This window comes from Tachysurus fulvidraco, chromosome 19 (assembly GCF_022655615.1).
Source record: "Tachysurus fulvidraco isolate hzauxx_2018 chromosome 19, HZAU_PFXX_2.0, whole genome shotgun sequence".
Classification (NCBI taxonomy): domain Eukaryota; kingdom Metazoa; phylum Chordata; class Actinopteri; order Siluriformes; family Bagridae; genus Tachysurus; species Tachysurus fulvidraco.
In genome coordinates this window covers 3310809-3330808 of record NC_062536.1, presented here as the reverse complement: position 1 = coordinate 3330808, position 20000 = coordinate 3310809, and the positions used below count along the sequence as shown (strand labels likewise).

Below are 20000 nucleotides of genomic sequence, written 5' to 3'. Positions count from 1 at the left end.
TGTCCGGTATAATGAATGTAGAGTGGCTTGTTCAGCTCAGTTCAGTTGTACTGTATACAGTCAGGTCGGTGTCCTGAAATACTTTAATCACTGCGGTTTCCACAGTTGCCTGACCTTCATGGAGTTGTGAAGATGAAATCTCCAGATGAAGCAGTATATTAGAAAGATCAATTTCTAATTTAGTCAAAACTCTGAATACTGAACAGAATGGGAAATTTGGAAAAATGTTCAAAACATGTTGCTTTGTTTGTAAGGGATTAATGACGTACAATAATGTGCAGAAGCTGAAGGAGCAGATACATTTTACAAAGCGATTGCATCCTTTTCCCTTTAGTGATAATTAAGAGTTTTAAAGATTAATACCTGCTCACAGACTATACAGCCTTTATAGGTATCTATAACACACACTGATTCTTGAATATTGATGCAACGGCATGAATATTTAAGAGGATTTTCAGTACAAAGACATGATTTTTTGTCAGGTCTGTTAACTGGCACATTTCTATAATTGAAAATCCATCAAAATTTCCAGTCAACAGTGTTCATTGAAAGCAAGTGGTATGTAATTATGGTTACATTGGTTTTTAGATGTTATTTGGATATTATCACTTATTTCTTTCGTCAAAATGCTGCAACAAATGGAGTGCCTGATATATCTCTGTAGTCTAAATTGCCAGAAGAGTCACAATGCTCTTTTTAATCAATGAGAAGCTTGTTTTAATTTGTTGATTTTAATGCTGTTACTTCAATAAGAGATGATGTTCTGTTTAGGTTCTGTCTGGATGTGCCATCATTGTAAGAGGTCAGCCACGAGGTGGCCCACCCCCGGAGCGACAGATCAACCTCAGCAATGTGCGTGCAGGTGCCCTTGCCCGCCGTGCCACCCAGAGCCAGCCTGATACTAAGGACATCCCAGATGAGGTGCGTATGAGACATCCTACTCCTGTCTTTATAAAACGGAAATCTTTTAGAATATTATCAACAGCAAGACATGTGCTTTCTGAAGTAAATATAATCATTGATAACTTTCTCTGTACTTATACTCTTAACAATTAGTTATTGATTAATGCCTGTACTGGGTGTGTGTATTCTGTAGCCCTGGGCTTTCCAAGCTCGCGAGTTCCTGCGCAAAAAGATGATCGGAAAAGAGGTGTGCTTCACTGTAGAATTCAGAACACAGCAGGGGAGAGAGTATGGAGTTCTGTACCTGGGAAAGGGTAAGAAACGTTGCTTCGTCTCTTTACTTTTGTGTTATTTCATATTGCTGTTTAAACCCTTTTCAATACTGATCTCTGCCTCTGTATGTGTACTCGTACTGAGTGGCCGGTTCATTGTGTATGTCAGCGTTATGCTTAGACTAACTGGTCATTTTGCAGGTTTAACTACAAAGCACCTTATTAGCATTAGCATTGTTAGCCTCAACTACAAAAATGGATTTTTATTGAAAAAAATATTGAAATATCTTGAATACCAAAAACTTAAAAATATGACTGCAATACAATCTAATAAAAGACAAATAAGACATGTATTGTAAAATCTGTTACTGTATGAGAATATCACGTGTTTACACAAAATAAATGAGAAACTAATAAACACAAGGTGACGGTTTCATGCCTTGTTTACAGTTTCACACAATAGTTAGCAGCTGTATGCAGCTTAGACCCTGATTTGTCTCATTTGGATCAATAGAGGCACAATAAATATTCTCTGACTTGGCTTTCTTAGAAAAAAAAAAAGAGTGAAAAGTGTAAAAAATCTCTGAAAAGTCACTTTGTTTGCACAAAAGAATCATTTTGTCATGTGGCTTTGACTCTGCTCTGTGTCCACTTTGCTCATTTAAACTGATTTATAATAAATCCAGAACAATTTTTCGAAATATTTTCCAACTATTTGAAGTATTCTGGACCTGACTTAAGTAAATTGTGTGTTTAATGCTGCAGATTTAATAAACATGGGTAAAGATGGAACACAGTGATTTAGCTGAAGCTTATGAATGTATTTATACATTAAACTGGAACTAGTAAATTAAGTATATTAAACATGTCTCAATATAATCAGAGAAAAAAGACAGAACTATAAGGAATCTGTAGTATACTGCAGTAGTGTGTCAGTAACCCAGCGAGAGGTGGTGAGGTGCAGCAGAACACATTACTGTAGTGACCGATGACCTTACATGGGATGGGGATGCAGTTGTGGGAAGTTTGGGGTTGTAAATTGCAGATGTTTGTAGTTTGGGTGGAGGGCGTAGTTTGCGTTTGGGTGCAGTTTACAAATAATCATTGGTTTAAGGACTTTGAAATTATATGGTATATAACAGGAATGTCTTCTGTAGCCCAATGACATGACGCATGTTTACTGCTCAGTATAAAGTGTGCCACAATGTTATTTTGCTGTTTAACCCTTAGACACATCAGGAGAGAACATTGCTGAGTCGCTGGTTGCTGAGGGCCTTGCCACGGTCCGCAGAGAGGGTATCCGAGGCACAAAGTAAGTGGCGTGAGTGAGGGTGTATTTCTGGTGATGGCAAAAAAAATCCAAATGCAAAAAAACTAAAATTTAATAAGAAGTTTGTCTTTTTAACATGTCTAATGCTGTGCATGATAATTCTTTGTTGTGCTTGTAGGCTTTTGTTCTATGGTTTTAGTGTATTAACTTTGGTTCTTGTGTATTTTTTTCCCTGTAAGACCACGTAAAAACAATGTATGTGTTTGTATGTGTGCGTGTGTGTGTGCATGTCAGCCCTGAACAGGCTAGACTCTGTGATTTGGAGGACCAGGCGAAGGCTGCAAGGAAAGGCTTGTGGTCTGAAGGAGGAGGCGCACACACAATTCGAGACCTCAAATACAGCATTGAGAACCCCCGTAATTTTGTGGATTCCATGCACCAGAAACCAGTTAATGGTGAGCCATGGGCTCCTTTCGTTATTTGCACCATTCAGTCTTTGTACTAAAGTTTCTGATAACCTGGTCACCACTGGACATTCATGGTGGATTTTTGGTCACACCTGCTATTTTTTTGTGTCTTGTGATTTCATTTTAGTCCAGTCTGCCAGGCTTAGGGTTATTAAGTGCAGCTTATAAAGTGCAGCATACTTTTTTTTTTTTCAAGTCATTCCACATCCAGATCATTTTCTTAGATGTTAAATGAACAACGCTTTTACAGCTGGACTAGTAAGGGCAATTGTATTGCTTTTGCTATACCCTTAACTTGGGATTAAGTTCAGAAGATTAATATGAGGCAGAAGATCAGAATTTCAGTTTGCATATCCTGATATTTATGTTTGGATGTAATTAAATAATATGCCACTTGCAAAATAGACTGCACACACACAATTATGTTAGTATGCAGCGGCCCTGTACTTCACTGTCCGAACATTTAATACATAATAATAATAATAATAATAATAATAATAAAATCCCCTTTTAATTTAAAATGAAATAGCAGCTCATTTGTGTGTAGTTTTGTAAAGCCACTTGTTTAAGCTTTAATTTCATGTTGTTAGTGTAATCCAACTACAAATCAGATCTCAGGCAATAACCTTTGTTCCTGCTCTGTCTTTCACACACCTAGCCATTATTGAACATGTCCGTGATGGAAGTGTTGTGCGAGCTCTCTTGCTGCCTGATTATTACCTGGTTACTGTGATGCTGTCTGGAATCAAGGTGAGTAATTACCTGTATTTAAGTGATTTAAGTGAAGAAATCAATTCCCAATACTGTGTGAAGAGAGAAACATTCTTTTATACACTATATGATTGGATAATTGCAGGATTGAGCAGGTTTGCAGATTATACAAATACTCGCCACACACTTGCACATGCATATGCCCCAGATTCCTGTTTGGACAGCAGGGGATGCTGGAGTTTTCCTACTGTTTTCCTATCTGTCACAGGATTGGATGTGTTGTGTAGTCTAAGAGATTTTTCTTTATAAAGAGTGGTGATCTGCCTTACTGTTACCTATCAAATATTTACTTTCTTACTGGTTAGTGTACAATTCCATGATAAAAATATTTCATCATAGCCTTCATCTTTGTTTCATCTGGTCCCCCCCCCCCCCTTTAGTGTCCAACATTCAAACGAGAAGCTGACGGAACAGAGACACCAGAGCCATTTGCAGCTGAGGCAAAGTTCTTCACCGAATCCCGTCTGCTTCAGAGAGATGTGCAGATCATTCTGGAGTCCTGCCCCAACCAGATCATCCTGGGTACCATCCTCCACCCGGTACAACAACTTTATCTCCTAAAAATCTTAACGTCATAATGTGTGAACACAGACCAAACCGTACCCAGACAGTCTCCTCTCATAGGCTGGCGACAGTGTGTTTGTGGTTCACTTTCAGGTTCCTTGATCCATGTATTGTGAAAACAGATATCCAGATATCCCAGTGGTCCATTATACAGTCTTGTTTTCCCACATGTTTTCAGAATTCTGAAATCTGCATGCGTGGAGGCACTTTTACTCCAGCCCAGTTCCTTATTCCAGCACTTACAAAGCATGCAGAGATAAAGTTGAAGCAGCTTATCTTTAACTCGAGGCTGTAGGTGATGACGTTTATGCCTTGTAACCACCATGTCCCATTTCCCCAGAACACAGATACTTTATAAGGTTTGCTTTCCAAGCACGTGCAGGGTAAAACCTTACCCTTCTTCCTTGTGCTGGTGCCACATGCATGCTGGAATGTGTGATGGACAGAGCCATAAGGATGCTGACTCTGTGTTACCGAGTGATTTGTGCCCTGAATGTAGTTTCTGTGTGAGACACACCAATCCCCTGCATACATTAAAGCACTTTTTAGCAGCAAAAAACATGCCACTCTAGTGACCCCAGTGATCATTATCACAAAGGTGATAAATATTTGTTTGGCTAATCATTACATTGTAGAGTTTAACCAAATGAAAGTTGCCAAGTTTCACCAGTGTGATTTATTTGGGGGCAAGTCTGAATTACAGGGCATCTTTTTTATTCTCCTGCTAGCTACTATTGGTGCTCTGTCAGTCAACCACTGAATATAAAGCTGAATGCAGCATTTTTTGTGTGTTTGTGTACTGTGTGTATGTTATATTGGCTCTCTGTTGATGTTAATAAAATGTGTGTGTGTATGTATGTATGTGTGTATATATATATATATATATATACAAACAGACACACACACACATACATAATGTACCCATGTTGCAGTACATTGTGTACCCATTTTGCACTTTTCAAATAAGTTGAAGAAATTGAATCTTTTGTACCAAACTACCATGTTTAATGTGACTCTGTTGTACAGAATGGGAACATCACAGAGCTGTTGCTGAAGGAGGGCTTTGCTCGCTGTGTGGACTGGTCCATGGCTGTGTACACCCAGGGAGCAGAGAAGCTACGGGCAGCAGAACGGTCAGTTTGTCAGACTGGTAGCTATTGCTGGTCAGTGACTTGAATAGATCCTGTTGATAGCCAGTGAAATCAGCCAGGCAGCATATAAAGAAAAGTAGTAGTCGATCATATTTTAATGAACACTAATTAAACGTTTAAACTAATAAATACTTGGCAGAAGGACAAATACATGTCCAATTAATTTCTAGAAGTGTCACAGACTGGTGCAAAGCCGTTTTTTCCCCCTGCACCAGTCAGTAATGGGAAGTCATGTGTCTAAATGTAACACGTGATCCCTAGTCATTAGGGATCCTGAAACCCTGAAGTTAAAGCATTTTTGGAGCATTAAAGCCCCTCAAATTGGTCTGACTTTGAGAGCTCAATAAATACAAAAGTATAACTCGATTATTGATAGTCCATCAAATATGAGCAGAAATGAAGCAGTATTTCAAAATGTCCACTTAAGACCATTGCACTCTTTTGCAGCATATTTAATAAAATACACTCACCACCCAGGTGTTCCTAATAAAGTGGATGGTGAATGAATGTACCAAAATTATTGGGATCCATTTGTAATAGTTTAATTATAATAAAGTGTCATTGTTGAACAACAACTCTGTTGTTGATTTAAATCACAAGTTCACACGTTTTTGAACATGAATATCAACACGGGTGTAAACACAAGTGTTTTATGTCCCATTTACTCTTGTGGTCTTTCTACAGTAAAATTTCAGTCTAGTGCTGCATCGTCTGATTAACATTTTTTATAAATGTTTTTTGGGGTGATGTTATACAGTATATTTATGAAATAGCATTTTTTTAAAATATGGCATGAAATGACATTCATTTGCTTTTGTTATGTATTTTGTTATGTTTCCCTTTGTACTGGATTGTTCATGTTAAACGTTGACCTGTGAACAGAAAACAGATCTCTGATTTTGGGGAAGATGTAAAGGGTTTGTCATACATCAGGAGCAGAACGAACTATAAATAACTGTTTCTTTAGAATGTCTGATTCAGATTGATTTTGTTATGCTGATTAATGGATATTTGTAGATTTCTTCTGATGGCTAGTTTATTTAAAACTCATGACCACACTATAGATTCCAGCTGGCAGTTCTCCGTTAGTGATGAGCTTCCTTTATGATGACCTGTGTTCACTTTTACCCATCAATAATTAGATGTAATTTTTGGTAAAGTGGTGCCTCAGTATGATGCCTGAATGTGTGCCTTAGGTTTCTATTTTCAGCCAATTGAATGTTGAACATTCTAAAAGTTTAAACTGCAACTCTGAGTAACGCAGCGCTCGGTAGCTCTTGATGTGTGTTTAGCCGTGTGGATGATTTAAATCCATGTATTCTCTCCTGATTACAGATAAAAAGAAAGCTAATCTAATATGCGAAATCTAATATGCCTAAGTGAGATTATACTCATTATATCAGTCACTTAGGTTATTAGACCAACAAATACCAGGCTGAATGAAGGGTTTTGAACATGTTTTATTCCTCTTCAATTCCTCTGATCCTCCAGTCAGACTCTTATTAGAAATGTAGACAAAATTCTGCTTTCTTATAGCTCGAATATGTTAAATGAATTGATGAATTAAATGATGACATTAATTGCTGGTAGTATCAGACAAGAGGCTGGTTTGCTTGAGATAAGTCGTGGCCTTATCTTTAATTCTGTGTTGTGCAGCTCTGCTAAGGAGCGCAAAGTAAGGATCTGGAAAGACTATGTTGCTCCCACTGCCAATCTGGACCAGAAGGACAGACAATTTGTGGCAAAGGTGAGTTCATAGTAATTTTATGTTGTAATATGTGGTAGTGCTGCAACATCATGAAGACTTCTATTTTGTTCCTCTGCAGTGATTTAAAAATGTGTGTGTGTGTGTGTGTATATTATATATATTTGTTTTTGCTCTAATCTTGAATGTCACTGTGGAAAAAACTGCTTTACTGACAGCTTGGTCACTGTGGCTATATTTTCTATGTTTTGAGAATATAAATAAGTGAAGCATGCTTTTTCTTGCAAATTCAGTTTCAGCTAAATCTCAGTAGGTTTACTATATCGGTCACCTTCCTGGTGATGGATGCTCTGTCCTGAGCTCAGCACCAGCCTGAAAGCAGTGATGGTCATGGAGGAGAACTTGGTTGTAAGACGCACAGAGCTACAGCTGACTCATAAACCTGACTGTATCTGTAACCTTGTCAGACCTGCTCACTTCACTTACTGCTAATCATGCCATCTGATTGAAGCCTAGTGAAGCTTTGACAACTGAAAGGATGAATAATGGTTAATGCATCATATTTCCTCTAAACACTGAATAGTCATATGACCAAGCTGTTGGTGCCAGAGTGAGTAACTAACTCTAACACTTACTAACATCCCTGAAAAACACACTGATGATGGTTTACACCAGTGGTCCCCAACCTTTTTTTTTGCCGCGGACCGGTCAATGTTTGATAATTTTACCACGGCCCACTGGGGGTGGGGGATGGCAGCTGCACAATTAAATTAAAATGAATAATTTTAATTGTATTTAAACATGCCTTTTTAACTCACTACAATGCTAAATCAATGAGAACCCTTGTTTCTTTGCAGTTTCTTATGTCCAGTTTATTCCGTTGTTTTGTTTCGGTTGCCGTCACTGCAGAAAATCCCGCTTCACACAGATAGCATGTCAGAAATGGCAATAGGGATTTAAGTGCTATGGTGACAATCTCAGGGTATTCCGCCATGACTTTAATCCAGAACACCGGATGTGACAGAGTGACCTGTCCCTATGCCCGTTGATCCATGCATTTGTTTATCTTTATTATTTGTTATTTTGATCATATTTTGGTTTCTCGAAATATTTCATTGATTATATGTTTATATATATAATGGTGTTGTGTGGTTTAAATGTACATACTTACCTGTTTACTAACCTCTGGTGATAATGTTTGTCTTACCCAAAAGGGGCGGGGCTTGGCCTATAAGAAGGTGCCCCAGAGAATGATCTGGGTCAGTTTTACCTGGCTAGCGAGCGTGCAATTGTGGTGCTGTGAGCAAAATTTGGGTTATTGTCTGGAAGTAGTGGACTTGTATCTATATTTATATACTACTTCTTTTTTTTGTTTGTTTTTCCCCTTTTTGGTTTACACAGTTTTGCTCCTTTATTACTTTTGTATATAGTGTTGTGTTGGTATTCACCTCTTGGGCACTGTAAAATAAACAGCACTTTTACACTTACATCTTTGCGAGTATTGCCATCGTTTTTGTTTTTTTGGGAACCCAGTAACGCCTGACAGCGGGTCCGAGGAGACCTGTTGTCTGACACCGGCAGAGTTTCTAACTTTCTAACGACGTCTGTTTCGTGCTCATTTTTGCCAATTTGTGGGTTAAATTTGAGCAAACACAATATACACGTACACCAAGCACTGTTAAACATGACAAAGTACCGGTGAACAGAGAGAAGAGCAATACACACCTTCTCTCTCCACCAAAGCTACAACACCACTGCCGCTTGCAGCCGCTCAGCTCCAGACGTCACCTAAACCCGGTCCGATATCATGATATTTTGCGCATGCGCGGTTTCGGTGCGGCTTTAGGTGACATCTCTCAGTTCCTGGTTAACCTCTCGTCCATGGAAAGTCGCATAAACCCGAGAGAAATACACCACAGTAAATAAAATGGAAATAATTTAATGTTCCTTGGGCGGCCCGTTACCATTTGGTCCACGGACTGGTACCGGTCCGCGGCCCGGGGGTTGATGACCACTGGTTTACACCACACTATGTGTAAGACAGAAGGCTTTATCATGATGCATTCTGTTTCAGGTGCTATAACTTAGTTGATTTTCACAGCTGATTGCTCTATATAAACAGACTTTTTCTACAGTTGTGCTGTGCTGTGGAATTAATCAAATAGTTTCAAGTTGTAGTGGAGCTGCTGTTATGGGGACAAAGATTTAACTGCAGAAGAGACATCCATCCTTTAAAAAGTTGGGGCACAGCAAATCAATGACTTGACATAACTAAACGTACTATAACTGAGGGTGTGACAGATTCAAATGCAGTAAGGAAAACTCCAAATAGGGAGAATTGAAGCTGTTTCAAAATGTAAAAGCTCTCTATTGAAGTGAGTGAGTTCTGATGAGGAAGTCTTCAGCCTTGATCCTCTAGCACTTTGTCAATGGCCTTCAATGGCAGTCGAATAGTGAAGCATATTGAATGGGCCCAGAACTACATGAAGTTGGATCCAAGCTGTATTTAAATCAAGTGAGGAGTCCTGAGCCACTGATGATGCATCTGCTGGATGGATTTAGGGTTGTGTCAGAAATGAGACTTTCTGCTTTGAGGGAGACTTCAAGGTGGTGGTGGTTGTGGTGTGATTTATGTAAACTAGAGTCATTAGCGGTGAGCTTGTACATTGACTTTTTGAAAAACAGCTTTTTGCCATGGGAACAGTTTAATATGAAGGACGTCCAGAGGTCTGTGTGTTCAGTCATGCATTTGTGTTCTGGTAATCAAGAATTGCTTTCTTTAGTTATTAATAAGAACAAACCTTGAAGTATTATGAAATCTCTCTCTGTCTGCCGCGACACTGCAGTGCTGTGTATGTTATATTTTAAAAATAACTTCCTGCTTTTGTAATCAGTTCAGCTGTGGTAGAAACATTACAACCTGCTGAACTCATTACCTCTGCTTTCTTATTGTACCCTTTGTTTCTCGTTACAAACACTGGCAACTTGGCATGATTGAACACATTTGAAGGGCATGATTATCCCCGAGCCGTTTTGACAGCGTATCACTCAAATAAGCCATGCCCTTCACTTGTACTGACTCATGTCAAATGCTAATGGGAAATTATATCCTGAAAGGTAGCATTTCAGATTGACATTTTTCAACATTTTGCAGTAGGGTTACTTCTGGTCTTTTCTCTCTCAGAAATATAGACTTGTGTATCTTTAGGGTTACGTAGAATCCACACTGAGATGGTCTGGTGTTGCCTTCAGAGTCTGTGGTTGTTGTAGGCCTCATTTATCAAGCTGGATACAAGCAAATTGACCTTATTTTTTCATGGGCACATTAACACAAGAAATTTGTCATTTATTGAAATGAGCTAGTTTGGGGAAACAGCCGTAACCTAGGAGAGCTTGTGAGTTTGTAGAAAATGCGCATGAGGTTAGTCAGCTTCAAATGTCAAACTATTGATGAGTTACTGATTTTACACAAAGATTATTGTCAGGTTTATACAGCATATTTATTTAATTTGCACAAAAATTGTAGTGAAACCCTTCATAATAGTGCCATTAATTAAAGAAATGTTATATATGAAAATAAATATTAAAGAAAACATGCTTACTCAAATCCATCCGTTAAGACCATTTAAGTCCAGTTTTGTGAAAGGAAAGCATGCTGGTGTGAGACAACTCCATTAGACATGGCAGTGTCCCTGTGTGACGTGTCTCACAGTGTACAGTCTGATGATGTCACAAGCTGTGATTAACATGCAGTAGTTTCTATTTGGCAAGAAAATTACAGAAAAAAAAATTGTATTCCACTTTTAGCAAAAATATAAAATGGGCTGTGATTCAAATTAAAAAATTCAAAGACTTAGAATGAATTAGCAGTTCATCGCTTGTCCTGCAGATGGTGGTGTTCTCCTGTGGGGCCTCATCATAGAGAGGCAGAATGAGTCATGGAGGTTAGATGCATGTTTCTGCTGGCAGCATTCAGTGAGGTGCTTTGCATATACAGATACTAATTAAGTATCATGTGTGCCAGCCAGACATTTCATAGCAGCTTCTACATCCTTCATGTTCATTTAAAAGGATGGGAGATAAAGCAGAAGTGCTGAGAATAAAGCCAGTGCCTTGCTGGTCGAGGCTGGGCATGTGTTTGTCCTTGTGGCTTCATGTTATTGAGAGACGCACTTGTTTTTGTAAGGGGGTTATTTTTAATAGCTAAGATATCTTCTGCCCGTCAACATAAACCAGTTCAGATTATCTGCATTTAGTTTGGGTTTATGATCAGAGTGATTAAATCATGCTTCTTTGTTCATCTGTTTTCTGCATCTGTTTAAAAGTCTGTATTTTTCCTTTCATATTTCCAAGTTATTCATGACTGACAGAGGAAGGATGCTCATTTTGTTTATTTTTTCCCCTTTATTTTTAATCTTTTTTTCTGATGTTTTGAACTGTTAAATGTGTTTTATTTCTCTCTCTCTCTCTCTCTCTCTCTCTCTCTCTCACATATCAGCTGTTCAGCTGCAGTGAGTTTGGCTGTTTTTTGTTCTCCTGTTCCTGCGTCAGTCTCACAATGTGCATTTGTGCTTCTGTTGCTTGACTTTTTATTATCATTTAGGCTAATAGCTGTATATTTGAGATGGGGTGAAGGATAGAGAGATTATCTAGTAACGAGTGGGTGAAGTATTTCTATACTAGTGTACTCTTGTTTTTTTTTTTTTTTTTTTTTTGTGTGCTTCTTCAGGCTCAGCTCATATTAGATATCCAAGTGGTTCCTCTGGCAACAAGCTGTGCTCCATGTTGTTCAAGTGAACTCTTTAACTCATCTCTCACTCTTTCTGTATACTTTTTTGTTTTCCATTGTGCAGGTGATGCAGGTTATGAACGCAGATGCCATTATTGTGAAGTTGAACTCTGGCGAATACAAAACAATTCACTTGTCCAGCATTCGACCCCCCAGGATTGAAGGCGAGGTATGGTGTGTGTGTGTGTGTGTGTGTGTGCCTGTCTGTTGGGCTTATGTGCTTGTCACACAGTCCTATACTAAATCCACAGGGTTTAGGCTGTCAGATATGTACTTTGTAAAATGCTGATGTAGAGAGCACCTTCTTTCTTTTTTTTCTTTTTTTTGGCTTTATGATTTCTAAGCCACTGCAGAGTTTGGTGTTTTTCAGCCTCAATGCACCATTTTCAACAAAAGTGAATCTGGTGAGATCTGAGACGTCAAATCACAACATTTAAAAAGAGATCTTGACTGGAGTGATGAAAGTAAACATTTTTTAATATCAGCCAGTATGCAGGATAGATGTAGATTTTTTTTTCTTCTAGAAAACCTTAAAATACTATTAAATTGCTTATTATTGGTTAAATTGTAGAAATTGGTTTATAATAATTACACAAACACGCTCACCGGCCAGTGTCATGGAAACGGGTGCTGAACAGACATCACAGTCAGGATTATATTGAAAGGATAAAATAATCCAAAGGATTCAGAATCCCCAAAACATGATCATGTGTACATGTATTTTGGTATTTGTATATATTATCATAATATAAAAATTAAGTTTTAGTACTTCACTGAAAATTAGTTGGTGATCGAATGAAGAACATCATTTATTGCAATGACTGGTATGTTGGAAAACCAACGACAGGAAGTGGTTTGATGTGAGCCGGTTACACACTGGGCAGTTACACAAACTAAACATAACATAAGACACTTAAAGAATGCTGTAATCAGCAAAGCATTAGTGGAATAAAAGCTTCATTGACAGTAATATATTCCACCATCTGTCAGTCAGAAACATGACCTGCCATTATCAGGAAATGGTACAGCCATGATCACCACACATGGGAAGATGTTCAGCCTGCTGCCACATGACTGGCTGACTTGGGGAACTGCATGTATTTGGAGGTGTACAGGTGCTCCTAATATAATAACTCATTTGTTTGTACCTAGAAAGTTCTGCTGCATGGGCTCTAGTGGATCAGTGGAATTTTAATAATGAATCATAGCTTATTAAAAAGATCTAATTAAATCTGCATTTGAACACCAAAGTATATTACATTAATGCTATTTTATCCTTTTTTTTCAAAAGTGGTATATACTATTTCACAGTTATTTGTAATTGGTGACATGATGACCAGGTGTTAGGAGTTGGCCGATATTCACAGTCAAATAATCCCTCCTTTGTTACACATACTGTATTTCTGTAAGGTGTCCAGTTCTAAACCATAACGATCCATGTGATGAAATCCTCCTAACAAACGTCATTTATAATTGCTGTTTAAAAATCTGTTTTAGTGGATTTATCACCAATAAATGCTCTTTCGTTTGTATAAGCATTTTCACTTGAAAATGCTTATTACTGAGTAGAACTGAATTACTGAGTAGTGAGTATGTGTCTTAGATATAACTTAAAGCTAGGGTCCATTCAGGGTCTTGGCTGATCAGCTGCAACAACTGTCTGGAGAAATGATCCTGCTGCAATCACTAACCATATCAGTAAAGACAAATGACGCAATTATTCTGTGATACACACACACTCACTCTGCCATGATACACAGATGAGCTGCTGTGGTTTGCAGCAAGTGCTACTTTTTTGTTTGCACTTTTTTATTCTGTCCCTGTTTCTCAGATTAGCCTTATTTATGTCTATAAGAATTGGTTTTAGATACATTACAGTATCTGTAAATATAACATGGCTTTTCTGATCGAGTGACCTGACCAACCAACACACATCTCGCTGTCTAATCATTCACACTCAGAGTCAGTGGCTTGATGGGATTTTGTACCTTTGGATGAGGTGATGTATGTGGTTGTGTGTATCTGGTTTACTGTGTGAGTTACAGCCATAGGAAGAAGCACCCTAGCTGTGGATACATTGTCTCTACAAAGCCTCAATATATTCTGCCAAAATTATCTGTTTATTCCTTCAGATTTGTGAATTAGACTTTATTATTACTTTTACTGAAAAAAAGCAAGAAAAAATAAAACATGTCTTTTTTTTGGGCAAGGTTTGTGTCTTGATTTTGTGTGTAACTTGTATTTGAGTAGCTGTGCTTTTTCCCCCTTCTTTTCTTTCCCTTTAAACACCTCCCATTGTCTTTCCCACAGGAGAAGAATAGGGACAAGGACAAGCGTTTCCGACCTCTTTATGACATCCCTTACATGTTTGAGGCCAGAGAATTCCTGAGAAAGAAGCTGATTGGAAAGAAGGTAATGTCTAAAAACAAGGATGGAACTGCTTTAATTAATTCTGTTAATGTGGCCCCTTATTTCCAGATATGTATAGCCTGCTCTGAAGGACCTTCAGATATCTTTCTAGTAGAAACTACTGAAACTACTGAAAAGTGTGTGTGTCAGTGTGTATCAGTGTGTGTGTGTCTGGGAGTGTGTGTGTGTGTGTCTGGGAGTGTGTGTGTGTGTGTGTCTGGGAGTGTGTGTGTGTGTGTCTGGGAGTGTGTGTGTGTGTGTCTGGGAGTGTGTGTGTGTGTGTGTCTGGGAGTGTGTGTGTGTGTGTGTGTGTGTGTGTGTGTCTGGGAGTGTGTGTGTGTGTGTCTGGGAGTGTGTGTGTGTGTGTCTGGGAGTGTGTGTGTGTGTGTGTGTGTGTCTGGGAGTGTGTGTGTGTGTGTGTGTGTCTGGGAGTGTGTGTGTGTGTGTGTCTGGGAGTGTGTGTGTGTGTGTGTGTCTGGGAGTGTGTGTGTGTGTGTGTGTCTGGGAGTGTGTGTGTGTGTGTGTGTCTGGGAGTGTGTGTGTGTGTGTGTCTGGGAGTGTGTGTGTGTGTGTGTGTGTGTGTGTGTCTGGGAGTGTGTGTGTGTGTGTGTGTGTGTGTCTGGGAGTGTGTGTGTGTGTGTGTGTGTGTGTGTGTGTGTCTGGGAGTGTGTGTGTGTGTGTGTGTGTCTGGGAGTGTGTGTGTGTGTGTGTGTGTGTGTCTGGGAGTGTGTGTGTGTGTGTGTCTGGGAGTGTGTGTGTGTGTGTGTCTGGGAGTGTGTGTGTGTGTGTGTGTGTGTGTGTGTCTGGGAGTGTGTGTGTGTGTGTGTGTGTGTGTGTGTGTGTGTGTGTGTCTGGGAGTGTGTGTGTGTGTGTGTCTGGGAGTGTGTGTGTGTGTGTGTCTGGGAGTGTGTGTGTGTGTGTGTCTGGGAGTGTGTGTGTGTGTGTGTGTGTGTCTGGGAGTGTGTGTGTGTGTGTGTGTGTGTCTGGGAGTGTGTGTGTGTGTGTGTGTGTCTGGGAGTGTGTGTGTGTGTGTGTGTCTGGGAGTGTGTGTGTGTGTGTGTGTCTGGGAGTGTGTGTGTGTGTGTCTGGGAGTGTGTGTGTCTGGGAGTGTGTGTGTGTGTGTGTGTGTGTGTGTGTGTGTGTGTACATGGCATTCTTCATTTAGGCTAACTTGGGCACTAAATTATGCCATCATTAGTATTATAAAACAAATATTAAACTAGCCTCATTAAACTACACATTTTATAACTGAATAGGTGAAATTTTCAGTCCCTTTGATGAATATGATGTTTGTGTATTTTCAGTGTGGTTTTGTCTGTATAAACTGTTCACAACCTTCTTTGTGTCCTACTTTTACACTTTGACTTCCACTATTTTAGGATCTTTTGTCTTTTCTCCTTAAAACCATGTGAGATATTTTGGTGTGATATTTATTCAGCAGTGTTGATGTGAGCGTGGCTCATCCTCTTCCATCAGTCCCAAAAACTCAGTTAAATGGCATCAAAGCTTTTTTAGCATCTTGTTATCTAACCCAGAACAATATAATGTTGTAGGTGAAATCAGTTGATTTTTTATTTTTTGCTGTTTAACAGTGTTTCAAGGCCGTGTGTAAAGTGTTTTGTGCACAGCGCTGTGGTGCAGTAGCTACAGCTAACAGTGCTGATGCCCCAGTGGCTTCACTATGGTGTGACATGCTACCCAGGAGAAAAGAGGCCTCTGTGTTGTTGCACTAGAACAGCCTTCTGTTGCTGAATAAAATCATACTCTGTGTCTACAAATCCACATCAAGAGTTTTACCTACTCGCTACTGTTAGAGGTGTAATAAACAATGTCTGATTTAAAAGACTGGAATCAAGATGGCCCATTAGCTTGTGATGGAGTAGGAGTTTATTGAGAAGAAGATTAAACCGATGAGGAAATTACAATTTGTAATTACGCAGTGTTTACAGTGGACATACAAATGATGATAAACTGGCCAAAATCAGCCTGTGCACTGTAGATCTCATGTATCTGCTTTTGACATTCACCTTAGGTGAAGAGGGAAGTGTAGATTGTGATATACCAGAGCCTTTATAGAATATTTTATAGAACACATTTTATAAAAAAAATTCTCAGCAAAGTTTGTGAGCATGTGTGTGTTCAGTGTGCTTTCAGCTTTGAGTGGCATGAATAGCAAAGCTTGAAACAGAGTCCAATAATTGCTGTTGCTTAGTTATCTCTTGGCTATTTTTCCAGCATTGGAGTGGCTCTGTGGTGCAAAAACAGCTCAATGTCCTTTAATCAGTATCATCAGGCCAATAATCAGTAGACAAAGACAGAAAGGAGAGAAAGAAACGGTGAGTTAAGTAAGAATTGATTAGTGACTGCTTCTTTTGGTTGAAAATGGATGCCATTTCTGTTAAACTTGCAAAAGGATGTAGAAATGTTTGCTATTCGTGATCCAGTACACCAACAGTTTAATTTTTTACTACCTGGCCATGCATGTATCTGTGCAGTGATTGCCAGGAAGTGATGGAACGTGTGTGGTTCTAACATTGAAGCCTACATTACAAGTTAATTATGGCTCTATCAGGTTGATGGCTTGGGAATTAAAATGTATAAGCTCATGATTTCTGACTGTAGGGCCATTAAATATAGGAACTGGCTATAAGGCACAAATATAAATAATTTTTATGCCATTATGTATGGCAAGGGCATTTAAATAAGGACATTTTACAGGAATATGTACATAATGTGGCAGAGCTGTTCTACTAATTTAATGGGAATTTATGACCTTTAAATCCCTCAAAAATAGATGGTTTAGGTAGAATTTTAAATGACTCTCCCAATATACCCCCCAGGGGGGGGGAGGGGGGGCTCCATTAGTGTACATGTAGTTCTTCATTATGTCTGACCTAAACTGTGTGTCTTCTGCTAACATGGTTTTACTATGCCAGTCTTAAATCTGAATGTGTGAAGTGTAAATTAGAAACTGTATTGCAGTTGTTAGTGGATGGTTATTTCAAGGGCGCTCTACTGAGTAAGCCAGTTGGGCAGGTTGAACCTGTTTGTGGGTTGATTTATTTGTCATTACGCTCAAACTGCAGCACAGAAATGAAAAAAGGAGAGCGGGTAAAAATCTCCTATTCAACTAAATCTTGCTCTTCGGCTGTTCCAGTCATCTTGGCTCTTTCAGCTGACATTCACTCTCTCAGTTTACTGAACAGTTTGGTAATATACACAGTACAGATAGGTGTGCCATGTTAATGAGCTCATCCTCAAACACTGCTGCTATAGACTTTACACCATGACCCCACCTGCTACAATCTGTTACCCAAACACCTTCTAAAGGCTTATTTAGTCCACATGTGAGTTTACCACTGACATTACACAGTAAATACATGCAGTTTTATGTTCTGTTTGATTCATTTTGTTGTTGCTAGGACACTGAAGTACGTGTATGCCAAGGGCATTTGACTGCAATGTGAGAGACACTTATGCCTCTCTTGCTGCCTTGGTAACAGCAGTGACAAAATCCGATAAACTCCAATGCCCTCAAGCTGTCAGGTTAACGCTCTCTATCTAGCAGCTATTGTTGCTCACATAAATTAACAATATGCAAAACTGACTATTTCACATGGGTGAGCTTTGGTCATCTATGACTTTAGTGACTGTGCTATACTTGTTCCAAACGTGTTCTATGCAGTTTATTTTGCATAAAGTTAAGCTGAAATTGCTAATATCTTTATCCAAGTTCAAAAAGTAGATCAAGAAATCCTAATGAAACAAATGACACAATTTCTATCATATTTAATATCTTTGTTAGAAAAAGTGTATGAGCCTGTAGTCTTTTGTGTAATTTTAAATGGGTTGTTGAAGTCCTCACAAATTATCTATGCTCATAAATGCTGGGAAATGTTTCAAAAAACTTCCAAAACACCTTTTAGCCTACGCCAGTCCACTGTGATATATAACAAGGAAATTTAGCACCAATGTTACTCTCCCTAGCAGCGGTCATTCGCCAAGACTCATTCCAAGGGCACAGCAAGCTATATGGGAAGTAATTAGTAAAAGAACTCTGGGGAAACATCTACGGGCCTTCAGGCCACTCTTTCATTGAGTAATGTCAGTGTATGAGCCCTCTATCTGGCGAACAATGAAGAAGCTTGGTATACATAACTGGTTAGCAAGGAGGAAGCCACTGCTCTCCAAAAAGAACACTGCTGCCCTGGAGTTTACTTGGACCCAGAAGCCTGTTGGAAGAATTTTCTGTGGGCAGATGAAAAATAGACAAAATAACATTTTGTTTTACATTTCAAGTGTTCTTTTCAGCAAAAAAAACAAACATTGCACTGCAGCATAAGACCCTGATCCCAGAAGTGAAGCATGAGGGTGGCAGTATAAGAGATTGTGGTTTCTTTGCTGCCTCGGGTCCAATTTGACTTGCTATTATTGATGGACCCATGAGTTCTGGGATGCACCAGCAAATTCTAAGGACTATGTCAGGGAATCCATTTATAAACTGTAGGTTAAAAATGAAGTCTTTTTCCAGACCTTAATATATAAATTTTGTGGAATGACCTATAAAGAGAAAGCTCACTAACATCACAGAGTTGAAACGGTTTTGTAAAAAGGAATGGGTGAAAACCCCCTCAAAACCTAGTGGGGTCTAAATACATTTTACAAATCTAATGTTTTTGTGTCATTTGTTTAAGTGGCTTCTCTTTAACTAGTTTTATGTTCACATTTGAAGTAAAATCTATGCAGAAATCCAAAAAAATTTAAAGGAAATAGAAAATTACATTAAGCTACTTATCAGAAAAGACTTCATTCAGACAGTTCTGTCCTCTTATAGTGGCTCCTGTATGTGTGTGTGAGTGTAATGCAAGCGTTTGTTGGATAGCACTCCAGTAATATGAAGTGGGTCATTCTGGCTGAGCCTCAGAGAATTACAGCCTTGTGCAACCCCAGCAGCTCAATTTAATCCATAAAATATTTCAGCATCTCCTCAGTATATCCACCCAACGTGCATTAGATTATTGTCTGCAGTATGCAGTACATGAATCAGCCCCACTCTTGTATGCACATATGAATTGATGAGTATTGCTTTAACCTGTGAGATGTTGCTAATATGAAAAAGTCCATACCCAGTAAATGGCCATAATGACATTATCCTGTATGACAAGTCTGATTGGAGCAAATGGAGCATTTTACATGGGACTCCGATTCTTTTCTGGAGTAGGGGTTTGTCATTTTTATCAAGTCTTTCTGTAAGTTCAGTTGAATCTTGATATTGTCACCAATATTTTCCCTTGCCTTTAAATCTTTTTATGCGAGTTAGTTATTTGATGATGGCAGTTTGATAATCGACAGTTTGTGGTTGGGCTGAAATGAGGGTCGAGCCTCAGGTGAAGGTGCACACAGTTTCTAACAAGCACCTGTGGCTGTTCACAAGACGTGCTTTATAGAACTTGTACCAAAAACGTAGTCCTGTAGCGAGCCTTGTTTTGTAAACTGATCTAACAGACCAAGTTAAACAGTAATAATTTGGCTCCTGCAAAGAACTATGTTGACAAAGTTGCAGTGCTATTAGGAGTGTCACATCTGGGGCTCTTCAGTAGAATGGCACTGGGTCTTTCTGCCGGGTGTGTCTGGGTATTTCTTGGTTTCTCTTGAATTTCCTTTTGAATTTGGTATAATGAGAATAAATGGATCTCCAA

At 39.0% G+C, this 20000-nt stretch overlaps 1 protein-coding gene across 1 annotated transcript in view; it reads left to right on the top strand.

The window, feature by feature from the left end:
- Positions 1-20000, top strand: part of snd1 (staphylococcal nuclease and tudor domain containing 1) — a 68611-nt gene that overhangs the window by 2312 nt on the left and 46299 nt on the right. The window contains exons 2-11 of the mRNA XM_047803772.1: positions 772-921; positions 1097-1217; positions 2406-2487; positions 2740-2900; positions 3571-3662; positions 4064-4222; positions 5274-5380; positions 7055-7145; positions 11957-12061; positions 14203-14304. Of these exons, the coding sequence (XP_047659728.1) occupies positions 772-921; positions 1097-1217; positions 2406-2487; positions 2740-2900; positions 3571-3662; positions 4064-4222; positions 5274-5380; positions 7055-7145; positions 11957-12061; positions 14203-14304 (1170 nt within the window). The remainder of the gene's footprint in view (positions 1-771; positions 922-1096; positions 1218-2405; positions 2488-2739; positions 2901-3570; positions 3663-4063; positions 4223-5273; positions 5381-7054; positions 7146-11956; positions 12062-14202; positions 14305-20000) is intronic.